This window comes from Ceratotherium simum, chromosome 9 (genome assembly GCF_057802395.1).
Source record: "Ceratotherium simum simum isolate JZ-2026a chromosome 9, ASM5780239v1, whole genome shotgun sequence".
Classification (NCBI taxonomy): Eukaryota; Metazoa; Chordata; class Mammalia; order Perissodactyla; family Rhinocerotidae; genus Ceratotherium; species Ceratotherium simum.
Genome location: NC_141908.1, coordinates 3,142,935 through 3,161,399, shown reverse-complemented (window position 1 = coordinate 3,161,399; position 18,465 = coordinate 3,142,935). Strand labels below are relative to the sequence as shown.

General features: G+C 44.8%; 2 protein-coding genes across 4 annotated transcripts in view; one reads left to right on the top strand and one right to left on the bottom strand.

Annotated features, from left to right (window-relative positions):
* Positions 1–2,067: 2,067 nt before the first annotated feature.
* On the top strand, positions 2,068–3,142 carry SFT2D3 (SFT2 domain containing 3). Its single transcript, XM_004423966.3, has one exon. The coding sequence runs from the start codon at positions 2,110–2,112 to the stop codon at positions 2,764–2,766; it is 657 nt and encodes a 218-aa protein (XP_004424023.1). The 5' UTR covers positions 2,068–2,109; the 3' UTR covers positions 2,767–3,142.
* Positions 3,143–5,939: 2,797 nt separating this feature from the next.
* Positions 5,940–18,465, bottom strand: part of WDR33 (WD repeat domain 33) — a 91,941-nt gene continuing 79,415 nt past the window's right edge. For 2 of the 3 annotated variants that reach the window (XM_004423935.3, XM_087435012.1), the window contains exons 17-22: positions 16,892–17,000; positions 13,458–13,896; positions 9,938–10,101; positions 9,734–9,826; positions 8,545–8,760; positions 5,940–6,630 (exon numbers count right to left, since the gene is read on the bottom strand). In XM_004423935.3, the coding sequence (XP_004423992.1) occupies positions 6,401–6,630; positions 8,545–8,760; positions 9,734–9,826; positions 9,938–10,101; positions 13,458–13,896; positions 16,892–17,000 (1,251 nt within the window). In that variant the 3' untranslated portion in view covers positions 5,940–6,400. The remainder of the gene's footprint in view (positions 6,631–8,544; positions 8,761–9,733; positions 9,827–9,937; positions 10,102–13,457; positions 13,897–16,891; positions 17,001–18,465) is intronic. The other variant, XM_014782517.2, reaches the window with a different exon arrangement.

Below are 18,465 nucleotides of genomic sequence, written 5' to 3'. Positions count from 1 at the left end.
ACTGTATGTATATACCATATTTTGCTTATCCATTCATCTGTGGATGGACACTTGGGTTGCTTCTACCTTTTGGCTACTGTTAATAATGCTGCTATGAACAGGGGGGTACAAGCATCTCAAGACCTTGCTTTCAATTCTTTTGGGTATTCGCTCAGAAGTGGAATTACTGGATCATATGGTATTTTTAGTTTTAGTTTTTTGAGGAACCACCATACCGTTTTCCATAGCAGCTGTCCCATCTTCTATTCCCAACAACAGTGCACCAGGGTTTCAATTTCTCCACATCCTGGCCAACACGTGTTACTTTCTGTTTCTTTGATAGCAGCCATCCCAACAGTTTTGCCCCTGGTAATTGATCAGGATGGTCACTATTATCATCAAGTGAGATAACAAACTGGAATGTATTTTGAAAAAGAACAGTATCTGTCAGGATCCAACTAGGAAAACAGAAAGCATTCAAGGGAATTTAATACAGGAAATTGGTTACACAACTAACAGAAAGGCTGAGAAGCCAAACAGATAACAGCAGCAGAAAGCCCTTAACCCCACCTCTTCCTAGTGTAGAAGACAAAGGAGTGTTGCCAGCCCACGGGCTGGGGTCACACAGGGGAAGTCAGCACCAAGGTGAGGAAAGCTGTAGCGCAGCCAAAAGCCGAGACTGGGAAATACCCTGGCTTCTCTCGCCAGTGCCTCCAAAGCCAGGCGACAGAGGATTACAGGAAACTAAGCCTGCAGGGGTCAGCATTGCCTCCCATCCCCAATACCAAGAATGGGGAAGGAATGGTCTCCTGGGGCAAATGGACCAAAGACCAGCTCACCAGCAGACTGCTGTATAACCTATCTGTACTGCAAGTTACATTGCAAAAGGACTTCCACACCATCATACTTAAGTTCATAACAGGTATTTATAAAGTCTAGCAAAATACGTTTTCAATCAACGGCTTCAGTAAGCCTCAACAAAGCCTTTCAGGCACCTCTACTGCACTGAAATTGGCAGCTGTGTTCACTGGGTCAAGATCCATTTGGCAGCCTTTATATACTGCACGTGCTAGGAAAAGGGAGATCAAAGAGATACTGTTCTCGAGTGGCTGGCACAGCCTTAAACGAGTAAACTTTCACAGCTGGGAAAGGTGAGAGCTTAGAGAAAGCGCATCTAAGCTGAAGAGTATTAAGCAGCGTGATCTGAACGTTCGAGACAGGAATTAGCCAGGCAGAAACCAGAGGGGGCGGAAGCCTGCTGGAGACCCAGAGGGGTGTGACCTATGCGAGTGAACACAGGCTCAAGTACCTCAAAGAGGCTCTGAGAAACAGCAGGGCACTGGATGCCGCCTCAGAACAGATCAGGAACCGACTGGGAAGTGGGCGAGTTTATTTGACCCATCTAATGACGAGTCAGGAGACCTGGACCCAGATAAGTCAGAAGCACGGAAAAGTGAACCACAATAATCACAGGGCACCACCGCCAGGTCTAGGACATGCGGCTTGAAGGACTCCAGAATATTGCCAGGCTTCTGCTGAAAGCGGGAACAGAAGAGAAGCAAGTTGGCGCGGGGAGGGGGGGCAGAGTTAACTCTTCCTTTATCAACTCCCCAGGCTTCTCAAAGAAACCACCTAAGTCCTACAGCTCTGAACTTTTCTAAAAATTAAATTTATTGAGATAATTGTAGATTACCATACAGTTTTAAGAAATAACAGGTAGACCCCGTGTACCCCTTACCCAGTTTCGCCCACATTTTGCAAAACTAGAGCACTATATCACGGCCAGGGCGTTGGCATCCATAAGGGCGAATACAGAAGCGCCATCATCACCAGGCTCCCTCCCGTACCCTTTCATAGCCGCACCCACCCCGCCCCAACTAATCTGTAACGTCGACAACACGAATCCAGGCCGGAGCAGCGTCCACTTCCAACAACAACGTCAGCGCCGCGAAGATCAGCGCAGACGGACGGCGGGGTCACCAAGGGGCGGCGGGAAATCCGGAAAGGCCGGCCCCGCCCCGCCCCTTCCGCCGCCGCGGCCCACAGCCGCCGGGGTCGGAGCCGCTTCCGCCAACGACCGAGCAGACCCGGAAGCGCGGCGGCCCGCCCCCTAGCGGCGCTCCGTCCAAGATGGCGGACCTCCACCGCCAGCTGCAGGAGTACCTGGCGCAGGGGAAAGCTGGCGGGTCGGCGGCCGCGGAGCCGCTGCTCGCCGCGGGAAAGGCGGAGGAGCCCGCGGCGGGGGACAGACCGGCGGGGGCGTGGCTGGGCCGCGCGGGCCTGCATTGGACGTGGGCGCCGAGCCCCGCGGAGCCAACGGCGGCGGCGGGCCCGGCGTGCCTGCCGAGCTTGACGCGTGCGCAGCGGCTGGCGGCGAGCGGCGTGTGCCTGCTGCTGGCCGCGCTCTGCTTCGGCCTGGCCGCGCTGTACGCGCCCGTGCTGCTGCTGCGGGCACGCAAGTTCGCGCTCCTCTGGTCGCTGGGCTCGGCGCTGGCGCTGACTGGCGGTGCGCTCCTGCGAGGTGGAGCGGCGTGCGGGCGCCTGCTGCGCGGCGAGGAGACGCCGTCGCGGCCCGCGCTGCTCTACGTGGCCGCGCTGGGCGCCACGCTGTACGCGGCGCTGGGTCTGCGCAGTACGTTGCTCACGGCGCTGGGCGCCTGCGCGCAGGTGGCCGCCCTCCTGGCCGTGCTGCTCGGCCTGCTGCCTTGGGGAACAGGTGCGGCACTGCGCCTAGCCCTCGGGCGCTTGCGCCCCGGCGACCGCCTCACTAAGGCGCTGCCCGTGTGAGAGCTTGAGGACGGCCGCCGGGCCGGGACGCGCAGCCGGACCCCGGGACGGCCGCCGGGAGAGGACGCGGAGCCGGCCGCCGGGACGGCCACCGAGCCCCAGCGCCGGCGGAGCAAGGACTGCACCCGTCGGTTCCCAGGCCGCGCAGGGCACAGGCCGTTCCTTGTGCCGGCGAAGTGTCAACCTGGAGCGGCTGTTGAAAACCGAGACAGTAGCAGTGTTGGAAGCTTTCAGCGTTTTGTGCTGTCGTCGGTAGCGTGTGCTCTGAAAACGAGCTTTCTTTGATGTGCTGTGAAACATTTCTGATAACTTGCTTTTGCGTTAACCGTGGTCTTGGATTGAGCTCAGTAAAAAAACAATGTTTCTTCAGTTTTAATTAGCTGCCCTTGTGATTTTTCTCATACTTCTCACTTTAAAATCCTGTGGTAGATTGTAGTAGTTTTGCTACAATAAGCTTTTGTTTTCTTTGGCTCTTGGAAATTATTTTCCCTCATTTTTCAATGTGAGCGGATCCACAAGGGTATCAGACTAAACACTAAATTTAGCCACTGGATTTTTTTTTAAGTACTTTAAGACGGTTTGCCTCGGTTTTTTCTTGTTTTAGAGAAATTGTAAATATGGTGCCTTATAAAATTAAAGGAAAATCAGTTTTGTATTAGACGATGAAAGCGACGGACCGAAAAGGAAATGTTCTGCTCCGGCAAGTATGGTATCCAGTAAGGTGCATGTAAATACTTTGAGAGGTCCCGGGGCTGGACTGCGCTAGGGGACTCCTGGAAGATAGGCAGATAATTCTACATCCACAGGTCCCATAGTTGATGGAAACCGTGGATTTCTGCAGGGTCTGATTATCATTCTAATTTTATGATCTGCTTTTTAAATTATAATTTATAGTTTGTAGGCTGATCTTAATGCAACATAAGATGCTTTTCATATGTAATTGCAAATCTCCGTTTTACATTCAGTACTTTTGTCTGTGACCTTAATTTATTGCCAGAAAGCATCAGCTCAATATTCTTAATGAATCCAAAAAATTACATATTTTGTCAGTAGCTATATATGAATATGTAAAATGTATTTATAATTTTAAAATTCTATGCCAGTGATTCTCAGTTCACATCAGAATTACTTTAAGAACCAAACCTCAGATCAGTTCCATCAGAATCTCTGGGGGTGGGACCCAGGCATCAGTATTTTTTAGAGCCCCCCAGATGATACTATGTTCCAATAAGGTTGAGAACTACTTTTCTGTGCATGGATTGCACAATTTGAAAATAATTTTGTTTTCTGGGGCTGGATTCCAATGTTGCCTTAAACAGATGTGTCAGGCAACAGTAGAGCATCGCCTCTTCGTCCAGCCTCAAAACTTATATTCCTTATTCCTAGGTCCTGATCAGTGTCCTGAGCCGTGCCCCAAAAAGTGAGACTAAAGTGACCAACATCCACAGTGTAGGCTTACAGGCTTCTTCATCCCCCTCACGCCAGTATTGTCTAAGAATACTGCCTGTTCCCCTGTCAGTAAATAGGGTTACCTACCTCAAGAGGAAAACCAAGAGGGTGTTTGTAAGAGCATGCGCTGTTTTCAGGGAGTGAGTGATTTTGTTAACTGGAAAAACTTGAGCTATTGCCTGCTCTATCCCCTAGTTAACTCTGTTCTAGTTCTAAATTGCTCTAGAATTTGCACAGCTGAAGATTTTACAATGTTTAGCACATTTTTATGTTGATGCTATTATATTTTTAAAAAACTTTCCCCACTATTTTCTCAAGAATTCAAACATTTTGAAAATATAGCTTTTATGAAATTTAAAGCACAATATCTTGTATTTTGACAGTGATGTTTTAAAAAGTCTCTATGTATAGCCTAAGTAGTAAATATATAATGTAGAGATTTCAGTTTTCTCTAAATGAATTCATCCTCAAAATGTGATCTGGTTATCTGTTTACTGTGATAGGTACTGTGTATTTTAAAGTTAAAGCCTAAAATGTTAAGATGATAAAAGTTCTTACCACATGAATCTCAGAAAAAGGAGCCTAATCTTGGTATGGGTTTGGTCCCTCGATCTCTTTTTAGCTTCTCAGAATTTGATTACAACTTCTTTTTAAGCTATATCAGTGGAGGGCAAATAATATCCAAAAACCTAAAGCAATCTTGAGCCTCCTAATCGTGTTTACAGTAGGTGCTGATAAATAAGATGTTTTTAATTTCAAAGTAAAGTCAAAATTATTCACTTGTAGTCTCTAGGTTCTAACACCCTAAGAAGCAGTGTGTGTGGTTGACATTTTCTCATTCTGCAGAAAAAGCTTTTACCATTTTTGACATTAATAGAGAACTAGTTAAGAATTTTTTATATACTGTCCAACTATGTCAGTATCCCTTTTCTAAGCAACTACTGAGACCTCCACTAAATTTGCCAAGTAAATTTCTCTCCAGTGCCAAACTGAAGCTGGCAATGTAATGAGATGTTAGGGCGGCCGGCCACAGGACAGTCCTATGAATAATAAAAGCTTTCTTTATAAAAACAAAGTAAGGGTCAGGATAGAAAGTACCGTGGGGTATCTCAAACTGAACTTTTTGCCTTCCAATCCAAACTGGGGCAAATACTACATTTATATAAAACTAAAGGAATTTGTTGTGGACAAGAACTTCATGGTTTACTATACGTTACAACTATCCTCTGCCTTAAACACTATTTTCACATAGCTAGTATGGAAAAGGAAGAAATTAAGTTTTGCAAAACTGTTTTAGGAGATATTTTGGTCCATTCCTTTTCAACTTAATTTGTGCAATGATGTGCAGTAATCAAAAGGTAGTTAATTTCTGGCTTATGTCAAGTTCCTCTCATCAGAAACAAACAAGACAATTCAAGTCCAAGGTGTGATTACTAGGAGATGCAGCAAAGGAGAACCCCTACTTGGACAGCCAGAAGATTTAAGTTTTTCCTCAGAGTTTCATTTTCCATCTCCCAGAGCATGTCTAACTAAGGCTTTGAATCGACTTCAAACTATGTTATAAAGTATTTCCCACTCTGTTGTAAAATAAGTGTGACAGGATGGCTAGATGAGAATTTGTTTAAAAACAAAGTTCACAGATGAAGTTAATTTAGATGACTTAGAGGTTCCCATCAATTATGCTCACAAATAGAAGCAATAATCATACACCCTGCAGCAGACGGTGCAATGGAAACTAAGGGTTTCTTTAAGGCAAGCACTTCACAACTAGTTGTTTTCTGTTAATTCTTGCATAAATCACATTCTGTATTCATACAAAAACAATGTCTTTTCTCTGACAAACTGTACATATAGAAACAAATTTCCAAGTGGGCATGAACTTAAATTTGTGGAGGTGCTCCATGTCTTGTGACACTTGGAAAAAAAAAATTCCAGCTTTTATCTTCACAAAAGAATGTGGGAAGTTAGGGCAGTGAGGGTGGACAGAACAAAACAAGGCCAGCTACTGTGGGTAGCCAGCAGCAGTCTCTTCATCTTGAAGACCTCCTCAGGGGCTCCTGGGATTCAGCTGCCCCAGAAGAGTTCATGGCTACATGGTACAGGCTTCCTTTTGTTTCTCTGGGTAAGTCCACGAGAAGTTCTCAAATACCGTCCAGAGAAGCCTAGGGGTACTCAGCCCCAACTTCTACCGACCCCTTCCACCACCCCTTGAAGCTCCTCGCCGTGGTGGGCCAGAGTTCATGTTACTCCCTCTACCCCAGTTACTGCCACTCCGGCCCCCTCTAGAAGGGGTACCACTGCCTGGAGGGCCCCCAAAAGGTTCATCTCTGTGGTATCCGTCATGGTGATCTCCATCCAAGGAGCTGGAACGCCCGGATTTTGGCACTCTCTGGGAAGGTCCTGGGCCCCCTCGGCCTGAAATGAAACATTGATTTCACATGTGATTTTTATATCAGAGCCTGTTAATAACTCCTGGTACAAACTTTTACTCTGTGATGACAGTGGAATACTTCTGGGTCTTTCTGTAAAACACCAAGTGTTCTGAGGATAGTAGCAACAGCATTCAGAGCACTAAAAGTTGTGCCACTGTCTCATTTCCATCCTGGCTTGTGGCCATGTCCCTCAGCATCAACTCGACACATGTTCCCCAAGGCTGTGTGACAGAGACAATGGGAAGCCAAAAGATAAACATGGAGCACCTTCTGGGAGTCAAGAACCCACGGGTGATGTCTCTAGTCTATGAGAAGTGTATCTTTTTACCCTCCTGAGGGAAGGTCCAAAAAGCACTGATTTAACTTTGGAAGCAACTAAGAAATACAAACAGTAGATGATGTCAATTACAAGTGTTCGACGTAGGTAAGTGTTTACTATGATTATCCCACAACTATGTGGCACTTTTGATTTCCTTTTAAATAGTGAAATAAAATATTTCTTGAAAAACAAAAGCATAAAAAGGAAAACACTAGCTTTTAGAATTATTTCTCCCAGGGATAGTTTTATTTGTTCCAGACTTGGGCACACAAACCTTTAGGGATCATTAAAATTCTGATTTTTATAATTTTTTCTAATGAGATGGTAGGATTTGGCCACATCTCCTATAATACACTATCAGAAGACTACTGTCAATTTTATTTTGTCTTAAAATTTTCAATGGAATCAATCTCTCATTAATCTTAACTGTATCTTAACTTCATCCAGTTAAGATGAAGAGGTTAGGAAAGCTAGCCAAAAGAATAATAATAATTCTTTTCTTACAAAGTGCAGCCTAGGCCCACCTGAAGGTGCCTGGGCAGAGAACTTGTCAACTAGGACGTCATTTCCACACTAGCTGTGTGGCCTCAGCCGGGAACCTACAAAGTCTTGAGTGCTCATGAAAGTCTAAGATTATACCATACTGACCAGCAACAAAATGAGTACTTGGGTGGGGAGATCTACTGGTGATACATGAGGTAATTTCTGGGGGTTCTGCTCTGAAAAGAACCAAACAACTATCAAGAGCAAGAGGCAGAACTCTGGGACCATAAACACGAGGCATGTTAACTGGGGAGTGAAGCACAAGTTGGGGCACACAGGCAGTCTTTCCAGCAGCCTCCACACTAGACCACATATGCAACAGCCCAGCCTAACCTGAGACCAGAGTTGTAGTTAGCATTTGGGGGCTACTGCTCTTGGTTAAAAGTTAGTGCTGCCTTGAAAAAAGGATCCAAAGTTTCAAGTTGTAGAAATATCTACTGCCCCCTGAAAACAATCCCTTCCAGACCATGTTCCCCAAAGTCTTTGTGACTCTGGACATAAGCAGTGTTCCTTCCGGGCCCAGCCTGAAAAAAAACCCACAGAACCTGGGAGAGGACAATTCTTCCTGCCACTGGGGAACCCCTCGAGGGCTCAGAGCAGCCATCAGTGGAGAGCACGTCTGCCGATTACAGCAAGTCTCTCACAGAAAGTACGATCAGCAGAGAGGGTGCTGGGGCACTTGGCAAAGAGCTGGAGTGGAAACCTGAATGAACCAAGGATTCTTGGAAGTAAGTGGAGGAGACCTGTGTAGAAGCTGAGTTTGCAGTCACCTGAGTGAGAGCTCTGACTGGCTGTGGTGTGGGCCCAGACAAATTGCATTCGTACCACATTTGAGAACATGTGCCTTTGCACAGCCTGAGCCCTGGAGGGTAGAATGGAGAAAGGCCTCTAGGTACCCCAGCAGTGGAGAGATGGAACAGGCATGTACTGGGATGGGGCTGGCCTGGAGATGAGGCCTCCCATGGCCCCGGCAGCCTTCTTGGCAGGGATGTGGCATCCACAGCTCCTGGAACTGTAATCACTGCTTCCACTTACCTTTGCCTCCTCGATCCTCAGAAGGACCCCCTGGGGCTTCCATTTCTCTGTGCTCAGAGGTCCCTGGCCCATCATGCCAGGGGCGCTTTCGGGGTGGCAGGGATGCCATGTCCATGCCTTGGAGAGAAGAGGAACGTTCTCTGCTAGCTGGGGAATGACCATCATGAGTGGGATGATCAGGGCGAGGAGCATCACGGAAATGTTCATGACCTGGCCCTGAAATAGAAAACACAGACCCACAAGGCTAAGAATCCGATAATCTCATTATATTAAAGTATACTGTGACCAAAAGCAGATGGAAATCATACTGTTAAGTACATTGAGATGTTGAGAATCAACATTTATTCATGCAAGAAACATTTGCTGACTACCCACAGCAGGCCAGGTATAAGTCATAGATGAGTACATAAAAAAGGTCAAGATTAGGGGCCGGCCCAGTGGCGCAAGTGGTTAAGTGCGCGTGCTCCGCTGCGGCGGCCCGGGTTCGCTGGTTCGGATCCTGGACGCACACCGACGCACCACTTGGCAAGCCATGCTGTGGCGGCGTCCCATATAAAGTGGAGGAAGATGGGCACGGATGTTAGCCCAGGGCCAGTCTTCCTCAGCAAAAAAAGAGGAGGATTGGCAGATGTTAGCACAGGGCTGATCTTCCTCACAAAAAAAAAAAAAAAAAAGTCAAGATTAGATATCAAGATACCTCCTAAAGTAAGAGGAGGCAGGTAAGGTCCAGAAAAGTGGTTCTCAGACTTGTTAGTCTCAGGATGTCTTTATACTCTTAAAAATTATCGAGGACGCCTAAGAGATTTCATTTATGAGAGTTATACCTAATAATATTTGCCATATTAGCAATTAAGACTGAGAAAACTTTAATTCATTTAACTATATTTTCTAAAAACAAAATAATTTTGTGAAAGGAGTGGTATTGTTTTATATTTAGACAAATCCCTTTAATGTCTGGCTCAATAGAAGAAAGCTGAATTCTCCCATCTGTTTGTGCAATCTGCTGTGATAAAATGCTGCTGGCTGAAGAATATGAAGACAATTCAGCCTTCCATGGAGATGTGAGTTGGAAAAGAGAGGACCTGGTGGACCCCCGGGAGGGTCTCAGGCCTGCAGGGGTCCTCACACCAGACTCTGTGAACTGCTGGTCTCCAGTTACCATAAGCCACAAGTAGTTCTCCTTCCTTACCTGGCTCTCTATTTCCATCCCAGGAGTCTGGTTTCCGTCCTCCTTCAAAGCGAGGGAACTCATCAGGAGTGGGAAGTAAACCCTTCCTTCCTCCTACACAATGGAACAAACAACACTCACTGACAGACTATTTCAGGTACATTCATAACATCCTAACTCTCCACCCCTGTCCTTCCCAGACCCAGTTACTCAGTACATGCTTACCTCGTGGAGTACCCCGACCTCGACCTCTGAGATCTCTTCCTCGGGCTGCTTCATCAGAAGCATCAAAATTCTCCTCTGGACCAAAGTCTTCAGGACCAGGAAAACCATCTCTTCCTCTGGGGGGAGCACGACCCTCATGTCTCGGGGGTGCTCCTCTTCTGAAGCTGTCAGGAAAAAAAGAGCAGAATATTCACCTAATGAAATAACTTTGAAGCTCTAAGTTCATGTTTCAAAGAAGCATAATGATATGAGAAAATATAATACATTGTTAAATGGAAGAAAAACAAAATATAATTATGGACTTTTTAAAGTACACATTTTACAATCCCAATATTATAGGCAAAAACAGGCAGGAATGAAACATACCAGAATGGAGGATTATTTTAATTTTCTTTCAGGCTTTTAGGAATAATAACAGTGAGTATTTTTTAAGTGCTTATATCATGCCAAATAATACATGTATTATGTCATTTCATTTCATTCTCACAACCACCATATGAAGCTGGTACTATTACTAACTCTATTCTACCCATGTAAATATACACTGAGGCACAAAGAGGTTAAGTCATTTATTTAAGGACACCCAACAAGTGTTGGGATTTGAACTCAGCCAGTCTTGACCCCCAGGCAGGCTCTTTACCACTGCCTCCCTAATAGTTTTTATTATTATTTGCATTTTTATAATGAACGTTTATTACTTATATACTCGGAATAAAGAAGGGTACAGATTCATGCCTGCCAATTGTACTAGACTTGTTTTGAGGCATCTGCTCTGCCATCTGCCGAGTCCCACAGCCTCTACTCAGGGGCAGGCCTTGGGTAGCCATGAACTTCACCAATGGCCCCGCTCCACAGCTGACTGGTGCAGACCCCTTGCTGGCTAGCTGGCTGCCTGTTGCCCTGGCTGGTGGACAATTTCAGCATCTCTCAGGAATTCTGGAACTGGGAAACTAAGTTGGCCGGGAGCGTTGCTGAAGCAGAGCCATTACCAGGGAGCACCAGCGCTGCAGGAGAAGCCTGCAGGGAAGCAGAAAAAGGGGGCTGCAAGCAGGAAAGGTGCATGAGCACATCAAGAGAGGCCACGGACACTGGAGAAACGCTCCAAAGGGAGCAAGGGCCCGGGGCCAGTCTGCATGAGCCACCTGCCTGTGGCCTCCTCTCAGGCCAGGCCTTCTACTTTGTCTTGAGTCTCCATTCAGTTATCTTTTGCTCCAACATTATATTTTGAAAATTTCAAATTTACAGTAAAGTTGAAAGAACAGAAAAACAAACATCCATACATCCTTTACCTAGATGAATCAGTTAAGATTTTGCCACATGTGCTTTATCTTCTATTCATCTATTTACAAATTCATTTCCTAAACTATTTCAAAACCAGCCGCCAACAACATGATGCTTCATCCCTAAATATTTCAGTATGTTTCTTCTAAGAACAAAGACTATCTCCTATAATAATACTATTATCACTCTAAATAACATGAAATATTATTTAATATATAGTCCAATTCAAATTTCTCCAATTGTCCTCAAAATGTCCTTTATAGTTGTTTTTTTTTTTTTTTTTTAGATTTTATTTATTCAGTTTTTTCCCCCCAAAGCCCCAGTAGACAGTTGTATGTCATAGGTTCACATCCTTCTAGTTGCTGTATGTGGGACTCGGCCTCGCGTTGGACGGAGAAGTGGTGCCTCGGGGCGCTCCCGGGATCCGAACCCGGGCCGCCAGCATCAGAGGGCACGCACTTAACCGCTAAGCCACGGAGCCGGCCCTATAGTTGTTTTTAAATACAGATTTCAATCATGATTGTACATTGTTATTTAGTGGTCATGTCTCTTTGGTCTCCTTTAATCTAGAACGGTCTCCCTCTTGTATTTTATCTTTCGTGACCTTGACATTTTTTAAGGGTATAAGACAATACAAATCGAGGCATAGTAAAATCTGAAACTTTGCACAGGATGAAGAGATTCGAGAAGTCAATGCAAGTTATATTGATGCCAAAGCCATTGGAAATGAGGCTCTTGCAGACATAAAAAGCCATTTCAGGGGTTGGCCTAGTGGGGCAAGCAGTTAAGTGTGCGCGCTCCGCTGCAGTGGCCTGGGGTCCGCCAGTTTGGATGCCGGGCGCGCACGGACGCAATGCTTGGCAAGCCATGCTGTGGCGGCATCCCATATAAAGTGGAGGAAGATGGGCACAGATGTTAGCGCAGGGCCAGTCTTCCTCAGCAAAAAAAGAGGAGGATTGGCAGATGTTAGCACAGGGCTGATCTTCCTCACACACACACAAAAAAGCCATTTCAAAGAGTGAATACTTGGATATCATTAAGAGAGGCCCTTAAGAAAACAGGGAGCCCTTAAATCTTTTTGTAAAAAACTCCCAATAGCTGCTTTCCTTAACCCCTCTATTTCACCCTCCCTGGCCATTTTATCAGCCATTCTTTTCTAACACACAACGTGAGGATGCGGATTGCCAACCCCTAACTCCATCACCTATCCCTAACTCCATCACCTATCAGCAACAGTAGTGAGAAATGTGATGGGAAAAGACATGGGAAGGAGGGCTGACTGAGATAGTGAAGGCAGGAGTGTGGAACATCATGACACTTATCACCTGTGAGACCTTAGAAAGGCAAGAAATGGCTCTGATTCTCAGTGTGATCCCTTATCTGTAAAATGCCGACAATAACACCTATCTCACAATTCACTGTACAATTACATGAGGTAACATCTGGCACATCGTGAATACTCAATTATTATCATCTGATTATTCTGAGTCTCACTGGAGATTTCACCAATTCTTGTTTTTCTCCATATTTCTTCTATTCCTTTTTACTCCAAGCAAGCAGAGTGAGGGTTCAAGCCAGACCTAGACCTAATTTAACAGCAAGATTATTTTTCAGTTTGATTTGATTTGTTAAGATCTTTAGGCAATTACACAAAAACTATGCATTTAACAATTCCTTTATTCTCAATCTAGATATCTGTCTCATAGTTCATCATCCTAATCAAGAGAACCTGGATGGGCCGGCCCCGTGGCTTGGTGGTTAAGTGAGCGCGCTCCACTGCTGGCGACCCGGGTTCGGATCCCGGGCTCGCACTGACGCGCTGCTTCTCTGGCCATGCTGAGGCCGCGTCCCACATACAGCAACTAGAAGGATGTGCAGCTGTGACACACAACTATCTACTGGGGCTTTGGGGGGAAAAAATAAATAAAAATAAAAAAAAAAAAAAAAAAAGAGAACCTGGAGAGCTCTAATCAGATCCAAGGAAGTTTATAGTATATTGATCCCCCCATCTCTTTAAAAGGACCAAAAAATAAGCAAAAAGAAAAAGATATCTAAATTGTAAAGACAAAAAAGAACCACATAAACGTTAAAAAGCATAATTTTTTTTTAAGTCTAAATGCAAAATCTAGACAAGGTAGGGCTAGTAATCAATACCCTACTCTCTCCCCAAGCAAAAGTGGAGAGAACAGGTAAAAAGCTCCAGAGAAAAAGAAATGGATGCAGAGAGTATCTGTCCCACCTTTCTTCTCTGCGCCCTCGGAAACGTGGGTCCTCAGGATCCCGGGAGAATCGTTCATCTCCAGGTCTGCGGCCTTCCCATGTCCCGGGAGGGCCCCGGGCTGCTCCCCGGCCATCCCCCTCGCTGAATTCCCTGTGATCAGGAGGAAATGGAGGCCCAGGGCCCCCACGCCTCCACTTTTCTTCTTGTGGTAAAGGTCCTCCTCGCCCTTCAAATTCACGTAATCGGTGGCCAAAACGCTTGTCAGGGTGGAAGTCATCTGGTCTGCTGAAGTCGTCAGGGAAGTCGGGGTGAGGGCCCCGCCTATCAGGGGGACCTCTGCAGTCCTGGCCGCCCCGGAAAGGGCCCCTCTCTGGACCATGCTCAGGGCCACTGCTCTGCTCATGCCGCCTCTCTGACATCGGGCCCATGTGATGGTTTGGAGGGCCACGTGAGTCACCTAAAGAAAACAAAATGATTTTACCATGTCTTCCAGGAATCCTGCCAACATAGCCTGATATTCAGCATTGTATAGTTTCAAAATGCATTCTTTTATTTAGAGTATTTTCCCTCTGTGGTTCTCAGCATACTTAGGAGACAAATGTCCCTAAGGCATCATATAGTGGAAAGAACACGGGTTTTGGCATGCAGATTTCAACTTCATCACTCACTAGCTAAACAACACGACCTAGGGCAAATTACTAATCTCAGCTGCTGTAAAGAATTAATTCAGAAAACAAGAGAGCCTCAAAGCCATGAGACTGAGCTTCCTTTCCCTGCCTGCATTCTTTCATTGATTTCACTGGCCCACCTGCTACACACCCCAGGAGGAGATAACAGAGAAAATTCACACTGCAGGCCAGGAAGCCAAGCACGGGAATTCACCTCTGCACCCGTCATCCGTGATGCTGCTCTTTAAGACCTAGTTCATTTAACTTGATTTATTAACTCACACTTTGATTCTTAACAAAATCTCCTGTAAGGTACATGGAACCACGGGCCTCTCTAAGAACTGCTAGGTGACCAAAGAGCCTCGCTGTACTTCAGTTTCAGGGTTTATATGAACACTTTCTGCCCCCTTCTGTGAATGATATCCCTCATCTATAATATTATTACCATTCTTTGTAGACAAGTGTTTGAAAACCCCACTAACAAGTTTTAAAAACATTTTACTATATGTAATAAATTCAAAAGTACTAAATAAAAATGGAAAGAGGCCAATTAAATTTGTGATGGTTAACTTAGTTCACCTCCTAACTTTGAAGGGATTTGTTTTCCCAGCTACTGAACTATTTATTGCAGCCATTGTAAATGTACACCTATTTTCTGTCAATATATGATTTAAATCAAGCATTTTTTAAAAAGTAGGTAGCAAAGGGACACTCTTGCTTCTAAAACAACTAAGTTTTCAAAATGAAATTCCTCTACTTGCCCAGCTCATGCCTTTTACTGCCTTTCCCTGGCAATACAGATGAACTTCCTTTCCTTGTATCAATCAGCCAAAATTCTTATCCTCCCAACGTCCTTCCTCTTTCATTTTTGTTCATTTCTCTTGGCCATTTCAATCCCTCCTCATCATTCAACATGTATAAAAAACTTGGACATTTCAATATAAAAATACACCATTAGAAAGATTGTCTTTTAAGCTCTTTCTGTCCCTTCTGCCCTCTTCTTTCCTTCATTAAACCAGCCCTCTCCATGCTGAGGAAAGCACCCTCTAAGTTGCCTCTTTGTTCAGTCAGTTTGCAAATATCCTAGATCCATTTCCTTCTGGTAGATAGGCCCCCTCACTTCTCAGTGTGTTCCTGCAGCTAATGGCTTTTTCTCTGACTTTATGTTGCTTGAACTTGTATGACCTCACACCAGACACAGCAGACCTTTGACCTGAGGAAGCTGAACACATTCCATTTGGACTTACCTATGAATAATAATCCTCCCATTACCTCTACCTGTTTAAAAGTACCCTGGCTCCTCCAAGGAAAGAAACCCACCACTAAAAATTAGAAGGGATGTGGCCACCGGTGATGGGGCGGCGGCGTTGGTTAATCCAGTAGGGGATGGCAGGGCCCATTTCTCGGCTCTCCCTTCTCCCTTTGGTCCCTGGGAGGAGAAAGACAGGAGGAAGAAAGAGAGACAGAGAGAGAGAGGTAAAGAGCAAAGGGGAAGAGCAAGGAGGAGAGGGAAACAGGTGGAGACAGACAAAGGGCAGGGGAGAGGAAGAGAGGCAGGCTCTCAGTTTGTTGATGGCTGTACCTTGTGGGTAATAGACTCTTTGTATCTTAGGGTCCCCAAATTCCAAAGATTCATTCTTGATGCCTTCTTTCTCTTTTTTCCTGTTGGCCACCACTTCCATATGATGGGACTAAAATCACACTCTCCAAACTCCTTTATCTCTCCTTTCCTACTTCTAAAAACTCATATAAATTCAAGACTAACCTTTAAATTCCCAAAGTCCTAGGGCTGTAAATGCTAATGAGGACTTTTCTTAATCTGATAAAATGGGGGCAAGAAACCTAACATGTACCACAGGGGGCCATGGGCTTAGCCAATTAAATATTAAAAGGAGTAAAGTTCTTTGAAGTGCAATCCCCACAACACTTAACTCTTCTCTGGTTCATATCCTCTCCACGAAAGAGTTCACCAAATATAACACTCCACCTCCTAACCTCCCTCCATCCACACTCCCTCACAGTCCTGTCCTCTAACTCTCCATCCAACAGCCTGCCCGCTCACTTTACTCCTGCTCCAACTCTTCCTGCAGGTGTGGGAGAGCTTAACACCTCAGTGGAACAAGGGACTCTGGCTCCACGAGTGCTCTCTTTCAACTCTTGGGATTAACTCAACTTCCAAATAGCTTCATATCTAAATACTGAAAATTCTCATCTCTGTGCTTCCCATAATATCAACCACCTGAGCACGACACATTGACACATCTGGACACGGCTTTCTTCTTTTCAAATGATGCAGAACAATGTAACCAGCTAAAGAATTCAATATATGACACAATTTGGGGGGAAAAGAGGATGATATTAAAGACACTGTTAAAATCACTGAATTCTTTATCCCATCAAAAAATGTAAACTGAAACACTTCAGCTCTCAGGGATGCTAAACACATGCACTTGCATTCCATGAGCACAGGAACCACTCCCAGTCCCAACAGATGGACAAGGCCGGCCTGTGGCCCAGGCTCTGCGGCTGGCGGCTGTCCAAGCCACTTCACCGCCAGCTTCTGGTACTGAGGAGCTTGTTTCTTCTGGGCAGCATTTTTGGCTAACTAAAGCAAAGCTATGAAAACAACATGAGACAAAGCTATTACCTAAAATGACTGTGCTCTTATTTTTCCTAGAGGTTCAAATTACCATTCTATCAATTACTTACCAATAAAACTTTTATTGTAAGATTTATCCAAAGGTGGAAGAATACAATCTCTTATTCAGCCGAGCAGATATTTACCTTTGTTAGGGCCAGGTCCTTGTCCAGGGTTAAGAGGGGGGATGCGACCTTGTGCTCCCTGCTGCCCTAGGCCTGGTATCAGGGGTGGGGGGCCTGCGTTCTGTCCTTCCTGAAAAGATGTTTTTAAAGCGGGGGTGTGAAATCATAGGCTTGTGCTTCATGAATAGCAATTTTATTATAATGTGACAAGATAAAAACACTAAGTTGCCCCAAAGCCTCCAGCAGTAAATATACAGCTAGTGACATTATAGCAAAATTGTCCTTAAACTGGGGGAAAGAAGACACTTCTCTTACCATAATAAAAGGAAACATTTATATTTAAACCTGCTAATAGATTTTATTTAAAGCTAGATCTTTACTTGTAATGCCAAGTGAGAACCTCAATGGAAAGTGAGAGATCCTAACATAGTAATGACACACTCTGCACAGAGGAGGAACTTCTGGCAAAAGTAAAGACCTGAAAATCTGCCAGGAGAGGCCAACTCTGCTCTTGCATCCATGACTCCTTCCCAGCAATAGAAAATAATCAGTCCTCTCAAGAGATTAGGGCTGGTTTAAAAAGGGGGGAGCAGGAGAAGAAGAAAGGGGCTCCTGATGAGAAAGATGTTCACACTGGCTTTCTTCTTTCATTCCCCTCTTCTGTTCTACTTCCTGATATCCCCTTTCCTCAGCACGCTACTTACTATTCATTCCCAGCTAAGTCACCAGGGACTGTTGGATTCATTAGGTTCTTGCAGCTTCTGTCTGATACAAATCTGCTGCTCTGATCCCCTTAATCTCCTTGCTCTAGAACCCCAGAGCTCAATCCCAGCTTGCCCCTAGTCCTAATATTCTGTATTTTTTTCTAGCCATGTCTAAATTCTGATTCCCCACACTATCCAATGACCTTGCATCAGGTCTCTTGACAAACAAGCAAGTAAACAAACAAATATATACCTAGTCATACCTTCATATAAAAATGCATTTAGTGACCAGACCTACTATGAGAACAGCAGTTTCAAAACCATCAATAGCAAAATTGCTTTCACATTCCAAACTAGCCACATGAAAGAGCAGCCTTGAGAGGAGGTTTAGCACTGTAGTCATAAATGGCCATCATTAACTCAATACCAGTGATTTCTACACTTCTTTGTTGCCTGTCCCTTTTACCCAAGGACAGCTCTTATCGACATCTTTCATGCTGCTACTCTGACACCTGAAAGCAGTTCCACTAAATTAAATCAATTAAAAACAACTGGTTTAAATAACTGACTTGGTCAAAGTGAAGCAAGTCAGATAGCAGCATATAAGAAATATGAGCAAAGATTTTCATCAGGCAACTTTTGAGATTTGAAATGCCCTGTAATGTATCAGACCTTCATACTCATTCTACCAATATTTCTATAGGTCAATTAAATCTTTAGAGCCAGTATGCTTTTCATGTATAAAATCTTTTACTACATGATACAATAAAAACTCTTATTGAATTGTCCCAGAAACTCAGGCCTGGCTTCTTGAATCTGACATGTTTATAATTTCAATCATAATGTGGTACCTAAAGTGCATTATGTTTTTATCCTCCAAAATGAAAACTG